The sequence below is a fragment of the Rhincodon typus genome, chromosome 4, assembly GCF_021869965.1.
Source record: "Rhincodon typus isolate 14 chromosome 4, sRhiTyp1.1, whole genome shotgun sequence".
NCBI lineage: Eukaryota > Metazoa > Chordata > Chondrichthyes > Orectolobiformes > Rhincodontidae > Rhincodon > Rhincodon typus.
The window spans coordinates 54536810-54558283 of NC_063335.1; the positions used below are offsets into that span (position 1 = coordinate 54536810).

The 21474-nt window shown below is 38.4% G+C and overlaps 1 protein-coding gene across 1 annotated transcript in view; it reads right to left on the reverse strand.

Moving 5' to 3' along the window:
• Window positions 1-989: 989 nt before the first annotated feature.
• The window catches only part of neto1l (neuropilin (NRP) and tolloid (TLL)-like 1, like), a 165146-nt gene continuing 144661 nt past the window's right edge, over window positions 990-21474 (reverse strand). Inside the window, exons 8-9 of the mRNA XM_048595751.1 lie at window positions 5224-5782; window positions 990-1480 (exon numbers count right to left, since the gene is read on the reverse strand). Coding sequence (XP_048451708.1) covers window positions 1393-1480; window positions 5224-5782 — 647 coding nt within the window. The 3' untranslated portion in view covers window positions 990-1392. The remainder of the gene's footprint in view (window positions 1481-5223; window positions 5783-21474) is intronic.

Genomic DNA, 21474 nt, shown 5'->3' on the forward strand with positions numbered 1-21474 from the left:
AAGATATAATGCCATTTAAGTAGTCCACCCTACCTCAGTCACTTCTCCCCATCTTGAAGAAATACAATGCAAAATAAAATAGACAATGTTCTTAACAACTGCAAAGTTCATCAGTTATATACCTGTATTCACTCAAATACGCAAGACATTTGTGCAAAGATTTTAGACAAAAGTAGATGATCATATAAATGCATGCAAAGAAAGTAGTTTACAGTATCTATCATACCATTATTTCATACTGTGGAAACATTGTATTATTTGCCCTGATTAAGAAAAGATACAACTTTATGTATCTGTCAAAAGAAATGGCTGTATTACAGTGAAATGCCCAGTATACAGCAATTTGTACCCATAGATGAAAACAATTATGATACATGGCTGTCAGTTATATATCCTAAACAGTAAACAATTTGCAATAACCTCTGTCAGAAATCAACTGCTTTTATCTTGGTTTTCAGTTCTTAACAATTTGTCGATGTTGGTTACAGATACATTACTGACAAATGAAGTGTTATTTATGAATATTCATTAGAAGTTTTGAAACAGATTTCAATTTCCCTCATCAGTCTGACATAATCTATTCAGAAAGCAACAGTCTGAAAATCAAAGCCTAAAGCACAGATAGGGATGTAGTTAGAAAAATACATTATTTATAGGTAGTCTATGACTCCATTATTTTCAATCATCCCTGAAAATATATTAAGATCCCCTTATAATTAATTGGGATCTCTTGTAATAATTTTCCTAGAATTTCAGGTTGCATTAAAACAAGACTAAATTAAAACTTAAGACTAAATCTCGCACGCTATGTTACCATGATTGGCACTGGCGAGGAACTGATCTAAATGAGTGAAGATGGCTCTGAAGCTACAAAAAGAAAACAGATTGCATAATGTGTATTGAACACATAAAGAATAGCTCAGTAACATAGTAAAAAGAAAATAAGAGCTATGTTTATGATTTAGTTGTCATAACAAAATTGGGAATTTTTTAAACTACCTTTCATGAAATAAAACTTTCCAAATTATTTTATATTTTATAAGCAATATTTAAAGAAAACACACATTTTAAATCATTATAGTCGCAATGAAACAGGATGAATAAAATGCCTGGATTCTACAGTGCTCCAATATGGACATATTATAGTTTTATTTATTTTGCATTTGAGGAGTTACTCCTCAGTGCTGAGTTACATTGTTCTGGATCCTTGGTCTTCCACCATTGCACTTGACCTTCAGCCTGTATTTGTCTTAAACAAACATATAGATATTTGTACCATCCTGGATCCGACTGCAGCTCAAACAAAAGGCTACACAAAGACTGGTCTTTACATCATTATTGCACATCTACATTTGGTTCAGGAAACAGGCGATAAATTGATGTCCGAGATACTCATGCTGGTGTATGTCCAAGGTCCACAATTTCAAAATTCTTTGATGCATGTTCAAAATCATCCAGCAGCACATTATTCTCAAGCAGTCTATATAATGAAAACAATGTAGATGTGATACAATGAATTGGTAGGTTAAAACCACATTGCTGCTAACATTATTACGGAAATGGCATTGGCTAAAATTGCACAGATCGTATAGTTGGGTAATTTTTTTGACATTGGGGTCAAACACAAAACTCTTACCCATGATGGGAGCTGCCTGAATTTTATTTCATCGAATAAAACTCTATTGTACTAAATTGATCACTAGATTATCATTGAAAACAAAATCTTCACGTAAAGAGTCTCCTCAATAAATAAAATGCAAAATATTTTTGAAAAACAGTTACTGCCAAAGAAATCTAACTAATAATAATTGTTTGTATAATTAGTACAGGAATACTTTATTTTAATTATACAACACATTTTAGAAAGTTATAGGACTGAAGAGTTTGATGATAATTTTGAGCTATTAAGATGTCTCAGTAATGGTTTGTTTATTGAAATCTCCGGAAAGTATGTTGTTAAATTAATTCAGCATCACATGTCACCCTCCACCCTCATTCCATTGACAGTCTTGACTACAGTGATTATTTACCTTCAACTGATGCTTTCAGTGAACTGATCAGCCTGGAGGTTTGCAGCAATGCACTGACATAATTCTGTCATTGTTCAGGAGGACAACAGGAACAACGGGTTATTACCAATTTTAAAAATAAGCTATATCTTTATTTGGAAATCCATTGGTGATGATAAAATAAGCTTTTATTACAATACCAGTTGCAGGTTACTGGTTCCTTAACTGGTCACATCTGTTCATTTATTATATACTTTGCATAAACAGATCAGGTTAAGGGTTCCCTTTGCTTTTAATGCAGAGTTATATTTCATCAAGCTAAGTATTTCTATCACATCTTCAGAAAATGCCCCTGTGTTAGATTATTTAGAATTCTCCTTGCAGTTAGCACTACTGCATTATTGATGTTGTGAGAGGATCTCCTCTGCATTTTATGTATATGTATCTAAAACTATTTATTATGAACACACTGTTTTTCCTGCAAACAGTGGGCAAAGTATATTTTCTCCATGATCCTTAATTAATTCCAGGTTTATTGTCATTCCTCCAAGTTAACAGCACTACTAAAATAATGAGCAGAGGAATTTCAGAAAACACATTTAAGCATTCATATCTTAGCATCTTGTACCAAATTCCCAGGGCCACATGACTGAACATCAGAAAAAAGATGGCACTGTTTGTTTCTGTTTCATTCTGAACAAGCTAAGTTCAAGCCAGTAATATTATAGAGGAAAATCAAACTGCACAGGGACAGTTCTCAAGATAAATTCAATAACGGCCAATCAAAAGACTTATTTACAATGGCTCATGAATGAATTAGGTTATTGAAACAGTTGTGCCACCTTTATTTCTGCTATATTAGATTTTGAGATCCAGACTTGAACATGCAATCTGAATCTAATGTAACTGGCGTCCTTATATGTCCATGGGACAGTGAAGCTGCTCATAGATATAATCAGTGAAATTCCAAATGTAATCATTTTTATTGCCACATTTAAAATTTGAAGCATTTTGGAATTTAAGGAATGTTTCTCTTTCAGGTAGACAGTGCAACACATAGTGTACACGTTCAATATGAGTGATGAAGTTTTTCTTTACACATGAGCTTATATATATACACACATATATGTGTATATATAGTATTTATCAATGTGTATATGTATACATACACACACAAGGTATTTATCTTTAATCATCCATATTTTGCTGTGCATGTGTATTTGTGTGTGTATTACACGTACACATATACACACACATAAATATAGATCTATGTTGTAACCTGAATCAACTTGGAAAAGTCAGCCTCCAAACTACAATGCATAGTCAATGTCCAAAAGATACGAATATCATATATTCCGCTTGGTACAGGAGAAGCATTTGTGCTTGCTGCTGCAAGGCATATGTACACAACAAAGTTCATTACTGCTTATATCTTAGCTGCTGAAGAAATGATGGAACTAATGGAAAACGTACAATAGAAACTTCTTAATAACCAAGGCTAGCTGATATAAAGCAAAAGACAATTTACTTGTATCAAAAGTCATATCTGTCTTCTTTTTTAATTTCTTGTGGAGTACCTAAGGTGCGGTATATTGTAACCATTTCTTTTTCATCAGACTGGATTAAAAACATTTCGATCACATCATATGTTGTTTGCTTTATGCTGTAAATCCATTACATTGGTCTACATTGTCTACTATAGTGACAGCCATGGCTGATCGTTCCATTGTTGCCTCTGTATAGAGGGTTATGTACCACTCCAAAGACTTTGTGTACAAAATCTAGGCTGACATTCCAGTGCGGTACTGAAGGAGTGTTGGAGGTGCTATCTTTTAGATGAGACATTAAACAAAATATCTGTTTGTGTGCTCTTATGTGTCCAACATGTATTCTTCAATTAGCATTTCTAAAACAGATATCTGGTCATTTTCACTTTGCTATTTGTGGGAGCTTGCTGTGTGCAATTTTTCTTTTACCGAGCTTTCCTAATATAACAACAGCAATTACACTTTGAAGCACTTAATTGACTATAAATTGTTTTGGGACATTCTGAGATCATGAAAGGTGCTATATAAATGCAATTTCTTCTTTATTGAATATGGATATGGATATGAATACTATATGCACTATATATGAAGAAAATTGCTATACTTATTTTACAACTGTTCCCGTGGCTCATATATTGGAAAGACAACCAGAAGTATGGCTGATTATAATATCACTCTTAATTTCATTAAAAAAAAGATTTATTATCATTGGTATTGTAGAAAATAAAACAAAACTTAGAAGTCACCTTGATTTTTCTTTCCTTAAAATCATGGTAACTATTTATCTCTTAGCTCTTTCATGCATCTTGAGAGATAGAAATATTATTTAATTACACAAATGGCTAGGTCAAAAAGCAACGTAGCAGCTTCCCATTCCATTAGCATGCTTTTTGTCTAGATAAAATTAAAACATACACTACAAAACTTTCTTTGGTTTCAGTAGAAGTTCTACCTCAACTTTGTTGGATATCTTTGTTTCACTGTGGAACACTACAAAGCTCACTCCTGTTGGTGCTAAAATATATGATAGTTTGGTTATTTGAAATCTTTATTTGAAGTGACCATTTTACTTCTTCCTCTCCTAAAGGTACTAACTCTCTTTGGTCTATGTGTTGTATAGTTATAAATCACATCCCATTACTTCTCCCAAATGGTCATTATGCCTGATTGAATCTGTACAGGGAGTGCCAGCACATAATTCAGACATAGGGGTGGTGTGGGTGTGGGCAAAATTTATTCCAGATTAATCCCATCTGTACCTGACATCTACCATTGCAAACTTCCCAAAAAGACTGAATAGAGAGCAATGATTAACAACTTTTGCCTTTTTTTAACTCAAAGGTCAGTTACCCCACCCAAAGTCAGATCAAAGAAATCTGATCTTTATGGATCTATACCGCATCAGGGAGTTTGATAATTCCCTAAAACATTTGTAAATGCCAATTCTATTTGATACTTAATAGAAGACTTTTATTCCCTCATGATTTAGTTAATGTAACTGCTGACAAAACCTCTCAAAGTTCCACAATATATGCATGGTATTTCACTTAAAAATGAAAGGACAATTGAAAACAGAAAAGAAAGAGGAAGTTTAACTGTATGAGTAAATACAGACTGCATAGTTCCTGTTTATGAATAGTCTTTATCAAAAATCAATTGATACTGACCGCTGGACAGACTTATCATTTCTGGACAGCCTGTGACTTGTAGTCGGGACTTCTTCAATTTCATCAATATCACATGCATCTGCTGCGTCCTGTGAGTAGCTGTGCTTCATGACTAGGATACTCCGCCTGCTTAAAGACTGGACACTGGGCTTCACTGGCTGTGGCTGTATGTCTGAGAGGATGGTGGCATCACGGGTGCTGAGGTTACTACGGCTACCTTTAATGCTTGATATCTGGGAACCACAGTGATGGTCGTGTATGCATTTAGAAGATGATCGCCTCAGTTTATGGTAATTCTCAAAGTCGTCGACAATGTCCCCTAGGTCAGCTGCAGCCCCTTTTCCTTTTAGTGAACAGAGTTCGTACTGCGTAGGCTCAAAAACCTCCTGAAAAACTGTTTGGTCAAAGTCTGGTTTTCTTTGGATGTATTTTTTGCGTGGCTGTTTGATCTGAACTATTACAGAGATAACAATGAGAATAATCACAATGAAAGATGTGACTCCAATTATAGTCCCACTGGTATTGGTAAGCTGGTCCAGTAGATTAGCCTTTCTTTTCTCTGTGTGAGAGAAAGAAAAATAAAATTAATACAATATTTAATTTAGAGTCCCATTTTTTTTTAAAAAAGAAACTCGACTTAAAGCTGCAGTAAACCTTTCTCAGGCAGCAACCTAAACTCAAAATCGCACAAACACAGAGAATAGGAACAGAGATAGGCCATTCAGTCCTTCAAGCATGCTCCATCATTCAATATGATCATGGCTAATAATCTAACTCTGTACCCTGTTCCTGGTAGTTTTTTTGTTGATGGCAACAAGTAAAAGTACCAACAATTTATGCCCCACTTAAGAGTAATTGTCTTCACTCAAATAGAAGAATTACCATTTAAAAGACAGTGGTACAATATATCACAGTTATTATAATAGTCTGTTGTGGTCAAAATCTCTGAGCTTCAGTCAATGTTCTGAATGTTCAACATGGTTGACCAGTAAATCTTCAGCTCAAGGAAATGACTTCTGCAGGAAGTTTGAGCTTTTCTGCATATTCCTTTACTACACATTAGCTTTATAAACTGCTGATTATGAATTTAATAAAACTCAGATATCTAAGCAATTATTAGACAGTAAAATAAAAGTAAGAAATACAAAGAGAGTGATAATGTCTATTTGACATCTCTATTTCTCCTTTATCATCATTAGCTTTGCCTTTATCTCACCATCTGTTCCACTCGTTTCTCCTCTCATCTATCAACACAATAAAGATCATTACATTCCATCCCCTTTCAATTCTGAAGAAGAGTCACATTAGAGTCAAAATATTAACTCTGTTTCTCTCTCCACAGATGCTGCCAGGCCTGCAATGTTTCTCCTGCATATTCTGTTTTTATATTAGACAGTATCTTAACGTATCAACAAAGTGACCTTGAATCTGGACTGACAAATAAAGGACAACTGTAATCCATTCCATTTTTTAAGGATCATTTATAGAATATCTTCACAACACCAAATGATTTGTGGTGTGGTATTAATGAACAAGTTATGTTAATGTTATAAAATAAAACAGAACCATAGATGCTGGAAATCGGAAACAAAAACAGAAAGTGCTGGAGAAATTCTGCAGTTTTGGCAGCATTTGTAGACAGAAAAATATAATTTTGAGTCCAGTGACCTTTAGAGAAAGTTACACTATGTATTGTATTTGTACTAATCACACAAACTCTGTCTACCATTTTCGAACTGCTTAATGCATGGTTGGAAACGTGTGAGACTATGACAGAGATTTTACCCAAGTTGGATTTAAGACTCTATTGATGATGCTGGGCCTTTAAAAAATTATCTGACCTTCAGAAAAGTCAAAAGCTGAGAAATAAAAGTAGCATTGACAAAGTTGTAGGATGGTTGTAACTAATAATGGCTTGGTTTAAGTGATGTCGTACAGAGAGTCTTTGACATCGAATTAATGCTGCATCAGATCTGATGCTGGTGCTATATAACAAAAATGCAAAATAATCTAATCACAATTAATTAAATAAACATGGATGCAAAATACGTGGCTGTTGCAGCCAAGTTTTGAATGTCACCTCGTCTCCAAAAAGACCACAAATACACAGGAGAGGAGGCTGATATTGTGATTATTGCTGGAAAACACAAACTTGTAGGATTTGGATTATGTCTGCAAGCTAATGTGTTATATCCGATATTCAGTATTAAGATCCCAATGGTCATGGCTGCTGAATTTCAGTTGTAACTTGATTACAGTAATCGTGGGGTGAGTTTTCTTCTCAGCCATATTTATTTCTTTTATTGTTGATGCAACATGACATCAGTAGCTACATCAGTTTTTGTTCCCCATCATAATTGCCCTGGTGAAAGTGCTTGTGAACTGCCTTCTTGAATTGCTGCAAGTCTGCAGCATGTAGCGACACCCTACAATACTATTAGGGAGAGAGTTCTAGAATGTCGACCAAGCAACAATTGAAGGAATGGCAATATAGTTCCACGTCAGGATGGTATGTAACTTGGAGTAGAACTTGCAAGTTATGGTGCATCCGTGTATCAGCTGAGATTGTGAGTTTGGTGGGTGCTCTTGACAGAGCCTTGGTGACTATTATAGTACACCTTGTAGATATTAGTTGCCACAGTGCTTCAGGGAAAGAATGTTAAAGGTAGCAGGTGAAGTCCCAAAATCAAGTGGGGTCTTCGTCCTGGCTAGTGTCAAAAGCCTTGAGTGTTGTTGGAGCTGCACTCATCCAAGCAAATGGAGAATATTCCATCACTCTCTTGACTATGGCTTGTAGATGGTGGACAGGCTTTGTGTAGTCAGGAGGTGAGCTACTTACTGTAGAATTCCTAGCCCCTGACCTCTTCTTGCAAACACTGTACTTATATGCTGGTCCTATTCAGTATCTGGAGAATGGTAACCCCCAGCATAATGATAGTGGGGGTTCAGTGTTGTAATGTCATTGATTGTCAAGGGCTGATGGTTCAATTCTTGCTTAATGAAGATGGTTGATGCATAAATCTTACTTCTGAAGTCTTGGATGCTGTTCATTTCTTGCTGAACATGGAAACAAATACTTCAGCATCGGAGGAGCTGAGAAGGCACTGAGCATTGTGTAATCACCAGCAAACAAACCCACTCCAGACCATATGATAGATGGAAGCTCTTTAATCCAGCATCTTAAGATGGTTAGGCCTAGGCCACGCACCTCAGGAACTTCCTTCAGTGTTGTTCTCAGACTAATACAATTAACCTTGAACAGCAGCAACCATTTTCCTTTGTATAGGCATGATCTCAACCACAATGGAGGTTTCCCCTGATTCCAATGGACTCCGGTGCTCACTGTTATGAGGGGGTAAAATAAGACTTCAACTTCTATCAGAGATAACCTACTCCTCCACACATTGGATTGTTCCAGTCCTCACTGATTAATTAGTTTGACGTCAATACAGTAATGTGAACTTGAGGTACAGTTGCAGTTTAAAGTTAGGGCTGAGATATTGGGAGGATGTTAACTTTTTAAGACTCTGACTGATGATTACTGCTAAACAATCTATCCAAAACTGAAAATAGTAGTTTACATGTAAGGGTACACATTCCCTCAGAAGAAAATCAGTTTAAGTGATCTTATCTTAAATTAATTTTTAAGAAGTGTTTTTCTTTTTACATTTTTCTACCTGTCTTGTCTTACTTTCTTTTTTAATCCCATCCACAGTGTCCTACCTTATTTTGTTTTTCTGCATTTCAAATCTAACTTATATTGCATGTTTCCTGGATTCAGCTCTGTGTGGGTCAGTAAGCATTCTGCAATCTGAATAGCCTTACTGTTTGTTCTTTTTCACAGAAACACTTTCTGAGGGTGCAATGCAGGATCAGATATTAAAGCAGTACATGCCTGTGCTGCGAAGATCATAATAACTTTTTAGGTAGTCACCAATGAACAATATATTCGTTAGATTGTAACTTCAAGTTCTGAACCATTGGATCAAATTCACTTTAGGAAAGATGTCAAGGCCTTGGAAAGAATACTGAAAAGACTTGCCATAATGGTATCAGGGATGTGGAGTTTTCAATTCTGTGGCAAGCCTAGAGAAGCAGGAATTGTTCTCCTTAGAGCAGAAAAGGTTATGGGAGATGTAAAGGAGTTGTTCACGATTGTGAGAGGTTTAGATAAGTGGATAGGAAGAAATTATTTCTACCGTCAAGAGGGACACTGATCTAAGATAATTGATGAAATACAAAAAATACAGACAGATGAAATTTAGACAGCAAGTTATTCTGATCTGGAAGAAGAGTCAACAGATTAGTGCAGCATGATGGCTCAGTGGTTAGCACTGCTGCCTCACACCACCAGGGACCTGGGTTCAATTCCAGCCTTGGGTAACTGTCTGTGTGGAGTTTACACATTCTCCCTGTGTCTACATGGGTTTCCTCCCACATTCCAAAGATGTGCAGGTTAGGTGGATTGGCCATGCTAAATTGCCCATAGTGTTCAGGGATGTTTAGGTTAGGTGGATTAGACATGGGGAATGGGTCTGGGTGGGGTGTTCTTCAGAGGGGCAGTGTGGACTTGTTGGGTCAAATAGCCTGTTTCCACACTGTAGGGAATGTATGATTACTGAATTAATTTAATTTAGATAATTTTCAAAAGGAAACTGAATAAATATTTGAATAGGATATATTTGCAGGGTTGGGGAAAAGAAGGAATGCAGATTAATTGAGTAACCACTCAAACAGTGGCTACGGATGTGATGGGCTGAATGGCTTTCTATTTGCTGTATGATTCTGCTATTCAATAATTTATTTTATTCTACACCAATTTATTCCTGATGTGGAGGTGCTGGTGTTGGACAGGGGTGGACAAAGTCAGAAGTTACACGACACCAGGTTATAGTCCAACAGGTTTATTTATTCTTAGCCTGAAGAAATTATCAGCCAGTTTCTAAATTCATGTAGGTGTTTGTTGGAAAACGGCTGCTATTTTAAGGGTATTATCGTAAGTTAGAAAATAACAAATGGGGGAAGAAGTGGCATTAATTGAAATAAAAAGCAGCGATCTGAAGGTTACATAGATATTAATTACCAAGTGGTTCTAACATGTCTTTTTCACAATTACTAAGTGAATGTACAATATATACTGGTACAGTGTGCAAGCTTGAATATAAACACGTTAAAAATATTCATAGTGATAATTTTTGATAAGTAAGAACTATATTTTCTCTGGTTAGGAGCAAAAATAGGATTAAAGCTTTACTTCTCTTCATTCAGTTGTGGGAAATGTGTGCCCCTTGAAAATCTGGTCCATTTACAGAATGTTGGAACCATTCTCCAAGTAGACTCCAACTATTACAAATCACCCTTCACGTCTTCTCAGGCAGCAGGTGAAGCACTTAACCAGCATAAATATTACAAAGTTCATTAATTCAGCAGTGGAGTGCCAAATAACTGATTAAAATTATGCAAATTCAAAGTTACATAAGAGGCATTTCTTATTCAGGCACGCACTACTGTTTATGGGAGTTCGCTTAAAACTATCCACACAATCCTCACATCCAAAAAGCAATCACTGCACAAAGTATTTGTGGTAGTTTTAATACAAATACAAGATGCACAATTTTCAGAAAAGCCTAATTGCGATTTTCCTATCACATTCACTGCTTTTATTCTTGAAAATTGGGCAGAGGTCCAGGATATGATATCTCATATCCAGTTTATGCATTGTGCATAGGTATGGGGAGTGCAACAAACAGATGCAGCAAACAACCACTTAAAACAAACAGCTGTCAGAGCTGTCTTGCAATAATTAATTGCAGCAGTGAATGTCCTTCATGCAACGGGTGGCATGGTGGCTCAGTGGTTAGCACTGCTGCCTCACAGCACCAGGGACCTTGGTTTGATTCCACCCTTGGGGGACTGTCTGTGTGGAGTTTGCATGTTCTCCCCGTGTCTGCGTTTCCTGGGTGCTCTGGTTTCCTCCCACAGTCCAAAGATGGCAGGTTAGATGGATTGGCCATGCTAAATTGTCCATAGCATTCAGGGATGTGTGGATTATAGGGGGATGGGTCTGGGTGGGATGCTATAAGGGTTGGTGTGGACTTGTTGGGCCGAAGGGCCTGTTTCCAAACTGTAGGGAGTCTATGATTCTAACTGTTTGATGTTCATTCCAGGACAATGCTCAGGAAGGTTTAAGCACTTAAAGGATAGATATCAGTTATTACTACAGGATAATGCTGTAAGTTCATTTCAGGGACAAAGAAGCAAATTGATTCTTCACTTTCATAGACATTCCTGAATATACAGTATGTGCCCACATTGGTTTAAGGGCATCATTATGCTAATTGCTGTGTTGCTTTTTTCCCCACAATGCTCTCACCTCAAATCACCTTTTATACTGACACCAATGGATTTCCAAAAAGGAATCAGTTAAGAGAAGTGCTTGGAGGAAACAGAAACAGAGCACTAGAAGGAAGTTAAGGCAGCACAGCGGTGGCCAGTGCCAAGCTGTCAATATTCACAGGATCCCAGGTACAAACAGTATGGGGCAGGGACATCAAAGTTCTGAGGGAAGTTCACATGCTCAGCCACCATCATTGCAGTTGCAGCACCCTGGGAAAGCTGACCAAATATGAGTTTGTCACTTTTGAAAATATCTGAGGCTGAAGTCATGGCACTTAAGCAAAAAAGTGCTGCTGAATATTAATCTGCATTGCAGTATTCTTTTCCTGTGTTCCCTGTACATGTACTGATAAGTTGATTATGAAGGATAGTACTTCATCTAGGGTTAACAAGACAACTGTCAATTAATGGTCCAAATTTCTCCATCAGAATTAGAAAACCTACTTCAGGCTCTGATCGTATTAAAAGATAAACACTTGCCTTCTCTGGATTATCTGAGTGACGTTCTAATGGAAAATCCTTCAGAATTGATTCAGTGAAACAACCATGGAGAATAGCAGAGATAGTAGGAACTAGTAGGAGAATAGCATGTGGGAGAATCTGCACAACAACCACACCCTTTTCTAGGAATAGCCATGGTACTCCAGTAATTAAAGAATTTAATTATTCTGAAGCTACCTTGAAAAGCCAAGGAGAGAGGGAAAGTGTTTAAGGAGTAGGATGTCAAATGGGCATGGCTGCCTAGGGTGGTAGATTGGCAGAACAACAAGGTAGTAGGTGTGGCAAGGGAGGCAAGGTGGTAGAGTGTCAGACAGATAAGATGATATAATGGAAGGTGGGTAGCATACAGGTGAGTATGAGGATAGTGTGGATTCAGGAAAGTTTCCATTAGATTGGAAAATAGTTGGGTGTTATTCCTTTGTTCAAAAAGGTAGGGAGACTGAAAGCAGGAAACTATAGGTAACTGAGTTTAACATTGGTCATAAGGAAGCTGTTGGAAGAATTATTAAAGGAAAACATGGTAGGGTACTTAGAAAAGTTCAAGGTAATTAGGCAGGGTTTTTTGAAAGAGAAATCATGTTTAACAAATCTATTGGAGTTCTTTCAGGGTGTACTAAGTGCAATGGATAATGGAATGTGAAAGATGGACTGGACTGAGATTTCCAGGAGACATTTAATACTTTTTGACACATCAAAGGATATTGTGAAAAATAAAATTTCATGGTATGGGGTTTAACATATTTGCATCAACAGATTTGTTACCTAACAGAAACAAAGCACTAGGCATAAATGGGTCTTATTTCTGTTTGGCAAGGTGTATGCGAGGGGCCATAGGGATGATGCCTCAACTTTTGACAATTCACATAAATGTCCAGCATGATGGGACTTACACATGTGTAGCTGCTAAATTTGTGGATGCCAAACTGGTAGAAAAGTAAACAGCAAATAGGATACAAAGAGGTTAGAAATGGATATTGATAGCTTAAGTGAATGGGCAAAGAGCTGGTCAATGGAGTATAATGTACAAACACTTGAAATAGCCCATTTTGGAGGTCAAATTAAGAAGTATATTATTTAAGTGGGGAGAGATTGCAGAGTTCTGAAATGCAGGGGGATCTGGGTGTTCCAGTGCAAAAAGATTATTATGCAGGTGCAGTAAGTAATTAGGAAACCTAGCAGAATGTATTCATTTATCATAAAGAGAACTGCGGTGAGGTGGTTATGCTTCAATTATAAAAGACTCTGGTGAAATCACACCTGAAGTATTGTGCACAGGACTGATCCACCTATTTAAGGTGGCAAAGGCATTGAGGCAGCGACATCCGCCGCGCCCATATTAAATTACAAACTATCTTCAACACTTGATGGAGAGTGACAACCCGTAGTTTCTGGAACAGTTAGAAAGGCTGTCAAGGAGCCAGCCACATTTTGCTCCCACACCGTTTGCAAGTTTGCAGTTTTCAAATGGTCCACATGCTTGTTCAGAATGATCGCACCTGCCCAAACTTTACACATCACTGGATCTGACCATGTGTCGACCATGCCTCCTACACATTCCTATACCAAATTTTGCCCCAAAGGAAACTGTCTCTCTCGCTTAGCAGAGACTCGTGTCCAGTATTGGCATTCCTAATGCCACCCCCCCCACCCCAACCTACAGGTCCAGGAAGATCAGATTTAAGCTGGCATGGAGTCTTCTCTCCATTCACAACACTGCTGGAGCTATTCCTGTAGTTGCATGACCAACATTTTTGGGAGTTCATGAACTGCAAAAGATGCAAGTAGTTTTTGTTGTTGTCCCCATGTTTGAATGATATCCAGCCACTTTGAGTGGGCGTCAACAATAACTAAGACTATTGAGTCCAGGGTCTACCTGGCTATTCCCACGAATGTGGGGGGACCTACTGGCAGTAATTTTTGTCCTCGTTGGCATTCTGGGCACCGCTCCACCAACGTGGCTATGTCTACATCCAATCCTGGCCACCAGACATAACATTGTGCCAACAACTTCATTTTGGAAATCCCAGGATGACCCTGGTGGAGCTCAGCCAAGGTCTGATGGTGACTTTTGCTCAGGATAATCACTCTTGCTCCCCATAATAATATGCCATCCTCTACTGTGATCTTGTCTCTCTGGCCCCAAAAATGTTTCAGATGTGGTTGTAACGGTCCTTTGGTTTTCTCCATCACCACCAGCAGTTTCAGTTTTGTCAGGGCCAGATCTTTATGCATCTAAGTCTGATATTGTCCACTGTGACTGAAAACGTGTCCAGGCAATTAAAAACCATTATGGACTCTTTCAATAGTGGTGCCACTGGTGGTGTATCTGCCAGTGAGAGGTGGTTCAATGCATCCATATTTGCTACGTGGCCTCCCAGGGTCTTGTTATTACATGCACCTAGTTTTGGAGCCCACAGCTGACTTTGACCCGAAGCTATGGGCAGCACTGCCTTGGCCTCTTTAAAAATACCTAGCAGGGGTTTGTGGTCCATTATTATGACAAATATATGTCCATAAAGGTATTGGTGGAACTTCCTGACTCCAAATATGACCGCCAAACCTTCACTCTCTATTTAGGTGTATTTACGCTCTGCATTAGCCAAGGTCCTTGTCTCATAAGTATTGGGTGTTCCTCCCAATTGGGATCATAGTGTGCCAACACCTTAGAGGATGATGTTTCTTCAATTCCCTAAAAGCTATGGCCTGGCTATGCAACCATTTCCAAGGTTGATCCTTTTTCAGGAGTTGATGCAAAGGTGCCAAAATGGAGGACAGATTATGTATGAACTTTCCATAATAATTCACCAGCCCAAGGAAAGGTCTAAGCTCTGGTACAAATGTGGAAGCTGGGCGTCTTTGATTGCCCTCACTTTATCCTCTAACAGGTGTAACCTGATCTTGTCAACTCTGTAGCCCAAAGAGATCATTTGGGATGCCCGGAACACACATGTTTCCCTTCTAAGGCATACGCCTACCTGGAGAAACATCTAACGACTATTTCCAGGTTCTCTATGTGCTCCTAATTAGTCTTCCCTGTTATTAGCTTGTCATCTAGATAAATGGTGACCTGGAGTAGATCTTGTAAAATGTTCTCCATTGTCCACTGAAAAATTGCACAGCTGACAATACCTCAAATGGCAGTTCTGTATATTGGTACAAACTCTCTTATGAATATTAATTGTAGCATACTTCTGGGAATCCTCACATAATTGCAATTGCAAGTATGCATGGCTCATGTCCAACTTCATGAAAGACAGCGCCCGTGCCAGCTTTGCATATAAATCCTCTGTGCAAAGGAGTGGATATTTATCCAGCTGCAAAAAGTGATTTACCTTTTGTTTAAAATCCTCACGAAGCCAAACTGACCCTTTGGACTTTACAATCAGTACAACGGGTGCAAACTGGACTGGTTTCGTGATTCCTGCGCTTTCCAGCCTTCTGATTTCTGATTTCTGCCTCTACTTTTGCCCGTAAGGTAAATGGCAGTAGGCAGGCCCTGAAGAATTGAGGAATTGCTTCCTGGTCAACATGCATGGTGGCCTTGGGTACTTTAATAGCCCCTGAAAAACTTCTGTGTATTTAATTAGGACTTCACTCAGGCAGCCATTTTCTAATGAAAAATTGTTGAGCCAATGGTGAATCTTTCTCAACCAATTTCACCCACTCAAGCTTGGGCCTGAGCCTTTTTATTACAATCAGTGGTAACTGAACCAGCTACTTCTCATAAGAGAGCAGAACCTAACTTGTATCCTTAATCTCTAAAGGTTCCTCAGTATCGGTTCTCAGTCTGGCTGAGGTCTTGTGCAAACTTAAACATTAGAGTCCAGAGCAAATTTTTTAAATGGCTGGTTCCGCTATAACTGTAATGGCCATGCCAGTATCAACCTCCATTAGAACTGGATGACCATTTAACCAGAGGTTTATTTTAATTGGATCTGATTTGGATGTTGCTAAGCAAATTAACTGTTCTTAACCAGATGTAGGTGGACCTCCAAGGGTGTGCACTCTCTTAGATACTGGCCTATGAGTTCACTTACTCAATTTAGGTTGAGTGGGACTTTCTAACCATCTCGAGACTGCATATCGACAAGAACTACAATGGCTTGTCAGCCCGGATCCTGAAGAAAATTTTAAACATTTGGCCTAGGCTTGGCTTTGTTTTGGGGTTTTGCTACGGGCTCACCTCAAATCTCTCTGTTCAGGATACGCCCTGAGTGAGGCTATGCAATTACCTTTACTCACAAGGTGTTCCCCAAGCTCAGCTGGATTGGTGAGGGTGTCCACTTCCATCAGCATACCCTACAACTCAAATGCTCCACTTGTTGCACTTTCCAATGATAAAGCTAGTTGTAGTGCCTGGTTGAAGTCCACTTGGGCTTCAGCTAGTAGGTGCTTTTGCATGGTTACATCATCAATCATAAATACCAAATGGTCTCTCAGCATCTCATTAAGGGTTAACCCAAAATCACTTGCCACTGTCAGTCTTCTTAACCTCGTCAAAAATCCTGATATGGACTCCCCTGCTTCTCAAATTACTGAGTAAAACTGAATTTGAGAAGGCTTGTGGTCGTAACAGTCCTGAAGTAAACCTGTGAATTCTTGGAAGGTTTCAGTATTTGGTGCCTCAAGAAAAGTAAGGCTCCTAACAACTTAAAAAGCTGTGAGTCCACAAGCTGTCAGGAGAATTACTCCTTGCTTTTCATCTGCCACAATGAAATTTGCCCTGGGCCCTATCTTTGACGGCAGGATTAACAAGTCAAGCTTACCAAAAATAACAGGCATAGTGCCAGAAATACTTACCCCAACTCAAAGACGACTCAGTGCAAGCGAATTTCTTCAGGACTATGCTTTTCTTTCATTGTTGCTGAAATAACTCCACACAGAGGCCAGTATCCCATCACAGTCACCCTTTATTTACATATGGAGAGTCCTTGACACTGATCCAGCTCCCTCAGAACCAGGTGTCAGAGTGAACAGAACCTCTGACTCTCCTGTTCTTCTCTGTCAGCCAGGACTCTCTGATTGGATCAGGTTAACAGCTCCTATCAGGAAATTCATATTATATGATATCTTCCTAGCTGACCTTGTTACGATCACTACATAGTTAGTTAGACTTCTTCCTGCACCATGATCATAATACTTTGTCCTGCAACTTTTTTTTGAAAGCGTCAGCTTATAAAATCACAGTAAGGGCACCACTTCATTGGTGGCTTACCACTGTAGACAGTGGTGCTGATAAGATTTAATGATTGAGCAATGATACAAAAAAGGATTGCAAAGGACTTTGAATTCACCCATCATAAAAACTATGTCAAAACAGATAGAGATTGAGAGGTAAAAAAAGGGCACTGAGACTGGATAAAATAGTGATAATTAATTCCCTGAAGGTATGGGATTCCATATTTTATTTGTACACTTTCAGGGCCATACTAGTTAATACACAGTCATTAACAATTACTATGCCATTTTGTCAATACGGTTTCATGTATAATTACTATTACTTTACTTTATGATTGGTTTATGGAGAGTTAATATGTATAACTGCTGCAAGTGCATGACACTCACGTGAAGGTTAACGACTGTGAGGTTCTTTAGACAAAAGTATTGATGGAGCAGCAGAATTCATCAAGCTGCCTGTTACAATTTGTAACTCAGACTGTCTCTCCTTTGCTGCAAAAAGATAGCTGGGATTCATATTTTAATAACAGGACGAGTCCTTCAAACACTGTAATGTCTGTCAAGAACCTTCTGGATGGATCAAGTGACTGAAATAGCCACAGGGCTAAAAACACTGTGTCCTCATTCTTGTAGAGGACCAGTTAGCTGAATTGGCTGGAACAAGGCTCAGAAATAATGCCAACAGTGCGAATCGGATTCCCATTCAGCCTGACGTCAACTTGGAACCTATCATTCTCGCTTGGCTCTTAAGAAGACAAGGCATGAGCAGACCACTGCTAACAAAAAATTACTGCCAGGAGAACTGCTCAGGATGAAGTATCCACAGACAATGAGCCAAGGACCTTTCTTTAGGCACAGCACACATACTGCATCAAAGCTTATTCATGCATTCTAGTTTCTCTGAAAAAAACAAGACAGATTATATTGTGAATTCTTGAAGAATGTGATACTTCAGTAAAAGGATTGCAAAAGATTTTCATGATATAGTTTGCGGACAGAAAACGTGTAAGAAAACAGGATGCGAAGAACAGAAGCAAATGTTGCCATAATATAAAGCAGCCCCTTAATTAACCACTTAAGTCATTTAATTGGCCTCTCAGTAGGCATTCAGTCTGACTTCAAAACAGAAGCCTCTCCATGGGTTAATCTCTAAACTTGGCGACAAATCTCACAGAACCAATGGACATTGCTGAAGTGAGAAACCTGCAGTTGTACAAGTAGAACAATTCAAACTGGTGTTAATTTGTGCTGGAATCTTGTGAAATTCAGTTTCCAAGTGAGTTGGGGTAGTGGGAATAATCTGTCACCCCAGAGAAAAAAAAAGTTAAAAATCAGTCATTTTTAGAAATGAACATACTTGTCATACTGGACCTCCATTTTGAGATAAGTGTTATTCACAATTTTATTGTTTTTCTTCATGAGACTTGAAATTGAAATCAGGTTTACATAGTCTGATTGTGTAACTCATGGTAATCCCAAAAGGAAGTTTCTGCCCAAAAACAATGATATGAAAATACCCAGTAAATGAAAATAAAAGCCGCCTAGTATGCCAATAAATGTGACTTTAGGTAGACGTACCTGCATCTATGTGAACCTGATTAATATTCATTTATTACACCAGAACTGATTTGCATTTCCTTGCCTTTTACTCTGTTCCTAAAGGGTTCCTTGTTACTTTGTCCTCCCTTGCTCTGCAACGTACAAGGCATGTACTCATCCAACCAGTCTAAACTCAGCTGATGCTTTATAACTGATTTGCGATCTCTGCAGGCAATATCCCTGCATATGAGTCAATACACGTGGAGCTAGAAAAGCACAGCAGGTCAGAACTTTGTCAGGACTCTGGTTGCGGCCTGAAATGGTGATTTTCCTGCTCCTCGGCTGCTGTCTGACCTGCTATGCTTTTCCTGCTCCACATTTATTGATTCCAGCTTCTAGCATCTGCAGTGTTTACTGTCACAAAATCCCTGCATATGAGCTGAGCTAACATGAAGTTATAGCTCACATGTATGTGGTTTAGTGGTATTGTCCCTACTTTTCAGCCAGAGGGCATGGGCTCAGGTCCCACCTGACCCAGATGTGTGAAATCTCATATCTGAACAGGTTTATTAGAAAATATCTATTCCAGTTCCACTGTATAAATATAACATGACTTGTTGTTTATAACAGAGATAGTAGGAGATATTATACCAATTTGTGAAGAACCATTTAGTCTAGTGCTCGTAGATTGTGTAAGTCCATTACAGAAAATAAAAAGAGTAATATATCTTTAAAATTATAGATATGCCAACCTGGTTTTCAGAAGCTTTTCCTTTAAGGACAATTACGAACACTCCCAGCTACTTTGTATGGACCACTGTATCTTACTTTCAGAGGTCCATACTATAAAGGCAATAACATCAATACTTCATCTCCTGCTTGAAATGTCTGGTTGCTGTAAATTTGTCAACCTATTCTTATGTATTTACTTGCGAAGATTTAGATGCTGTCTTACTACTTTACATGTTCTTGTATGCCTTTCAAGAAACATGGACCTGTAATCTAACATTGAGAATTCATGTTTTCACCTTAAAAAATTTCTCCTTATGAATTTTAACACTTAATGACCATAGACCAAATTTAAATGGATACAGTATAATTTTGGGAATGTTTGGTGAAATGCAAATCATTCTGATAGGGCTTACTGATTCAGCCTTTCAGTACAAAATGTTGTACACATTGGTCAAAAAGATAATATGATAGCAAATATATTGTCCAGACTGTGAAATTGATTGAATAAGTTAAGAATTTGAGAGCAAAAGAAATTGTCTAACTAACTAGGAAGTGAATTAGATCGAATGGTTGTAAGTTTTGTGTCTCTTTGTTAATGTGCCAAATAGCTCTTAATGAAACACATTTGAAAACAGTGTTTTCCTCCAAGGAAACAACAAGACTGCACTTAGACATGCACAACTTAGAGAACTGAGAATGGTGTTAGGGGTTGGTCCCTCAAGTGCAAGAAGCTTGTAGGGGTGATTGGAGTAAAAGTGTTAGATATTTATGCTTAATTATGAATGGGTAAAAGAGAGAGCATTACATAGGTTGGGGGAGATGTAGACTGAAGGAAATTATAGCTTTACTCTAATCTACTGTTCATATATGAAAGGCGCTAGGTGATAGTGACATCAGATCATATGGAACTGGAGACTTGGTCTGTTTATCTCCAAGAAGCTGCCCTCTCTTACCATCCTCTGTACAGAGCTATGTTCAGTCAAGCTTTTGCTGTTCACTAAGAGAATAGCTCTCATATTTTTATACATCCAAGTATCTCGTCCAAGTGCTGATCTTGTGCACTGTTCCACTGGGTCATCTGTTACTGTCCCTTTCTGCATCTTCTTTCAGGAATGTTTGTTCACTTGTGATCAAGGATTTTGCACCCCATAAGCTTATCACAGAGATTGCACTGGCATGATAGCCTTAACAGAAATCTGGCTTGGAGTGAGGACATTTCACCCCTAAATGAAGGCTCCATATTCTAGCTTTATCTTCCCTCGCTTGTTCGCCCAAACTGTCAGAGTGGCTGGTTTTACCAAGGTAGATCTTAGACTGTCCCTTTAGTGCTTCTGACACCTTCCTATTAATCATTTATCTGTTTGTTCCACCTCTCATGTCTCATTAAAAATTATTGTCCTATACTTCTAACCGAAACACCATGAAAACTGTTCGTTTAGACATCTTCACAGCTTTCCACCCTCAGCTTCTTCCATAAGCAACTTCATATTCTCACTGATTTAAACACGTCTCAAGTCATCATGCTGTTTTGTCTCTGTGTTCATTAGCTGCTAATTCTCCCTAAATCTCACCCTTAATACACACTCCCCCATGCATATTTATGGTGACTCCTTTGAGCTGGCCACCTCATGTGGCCTTGCTGCTCCCATGCCAATACAGAGGAGGTCATCTCTGATACTTTCTCATATTGTGCACCCACATCTTCCTTTGCCCTCATGACCCTACTTCATTCCGGAAATTGCTGGGGAAAAAAAAGTCTCTACCCCCATTTATTTGTAACCGCACTTTGAAAATCCCAACTATTCTATCTTTGACAACAAGGTGCAGGGCTGGATGAACACAGCAGGCCAAGCAGCATCATAGGAGCAGAGAGGCTGACGTTTCGGGCCTAGACCCTTCATCAGA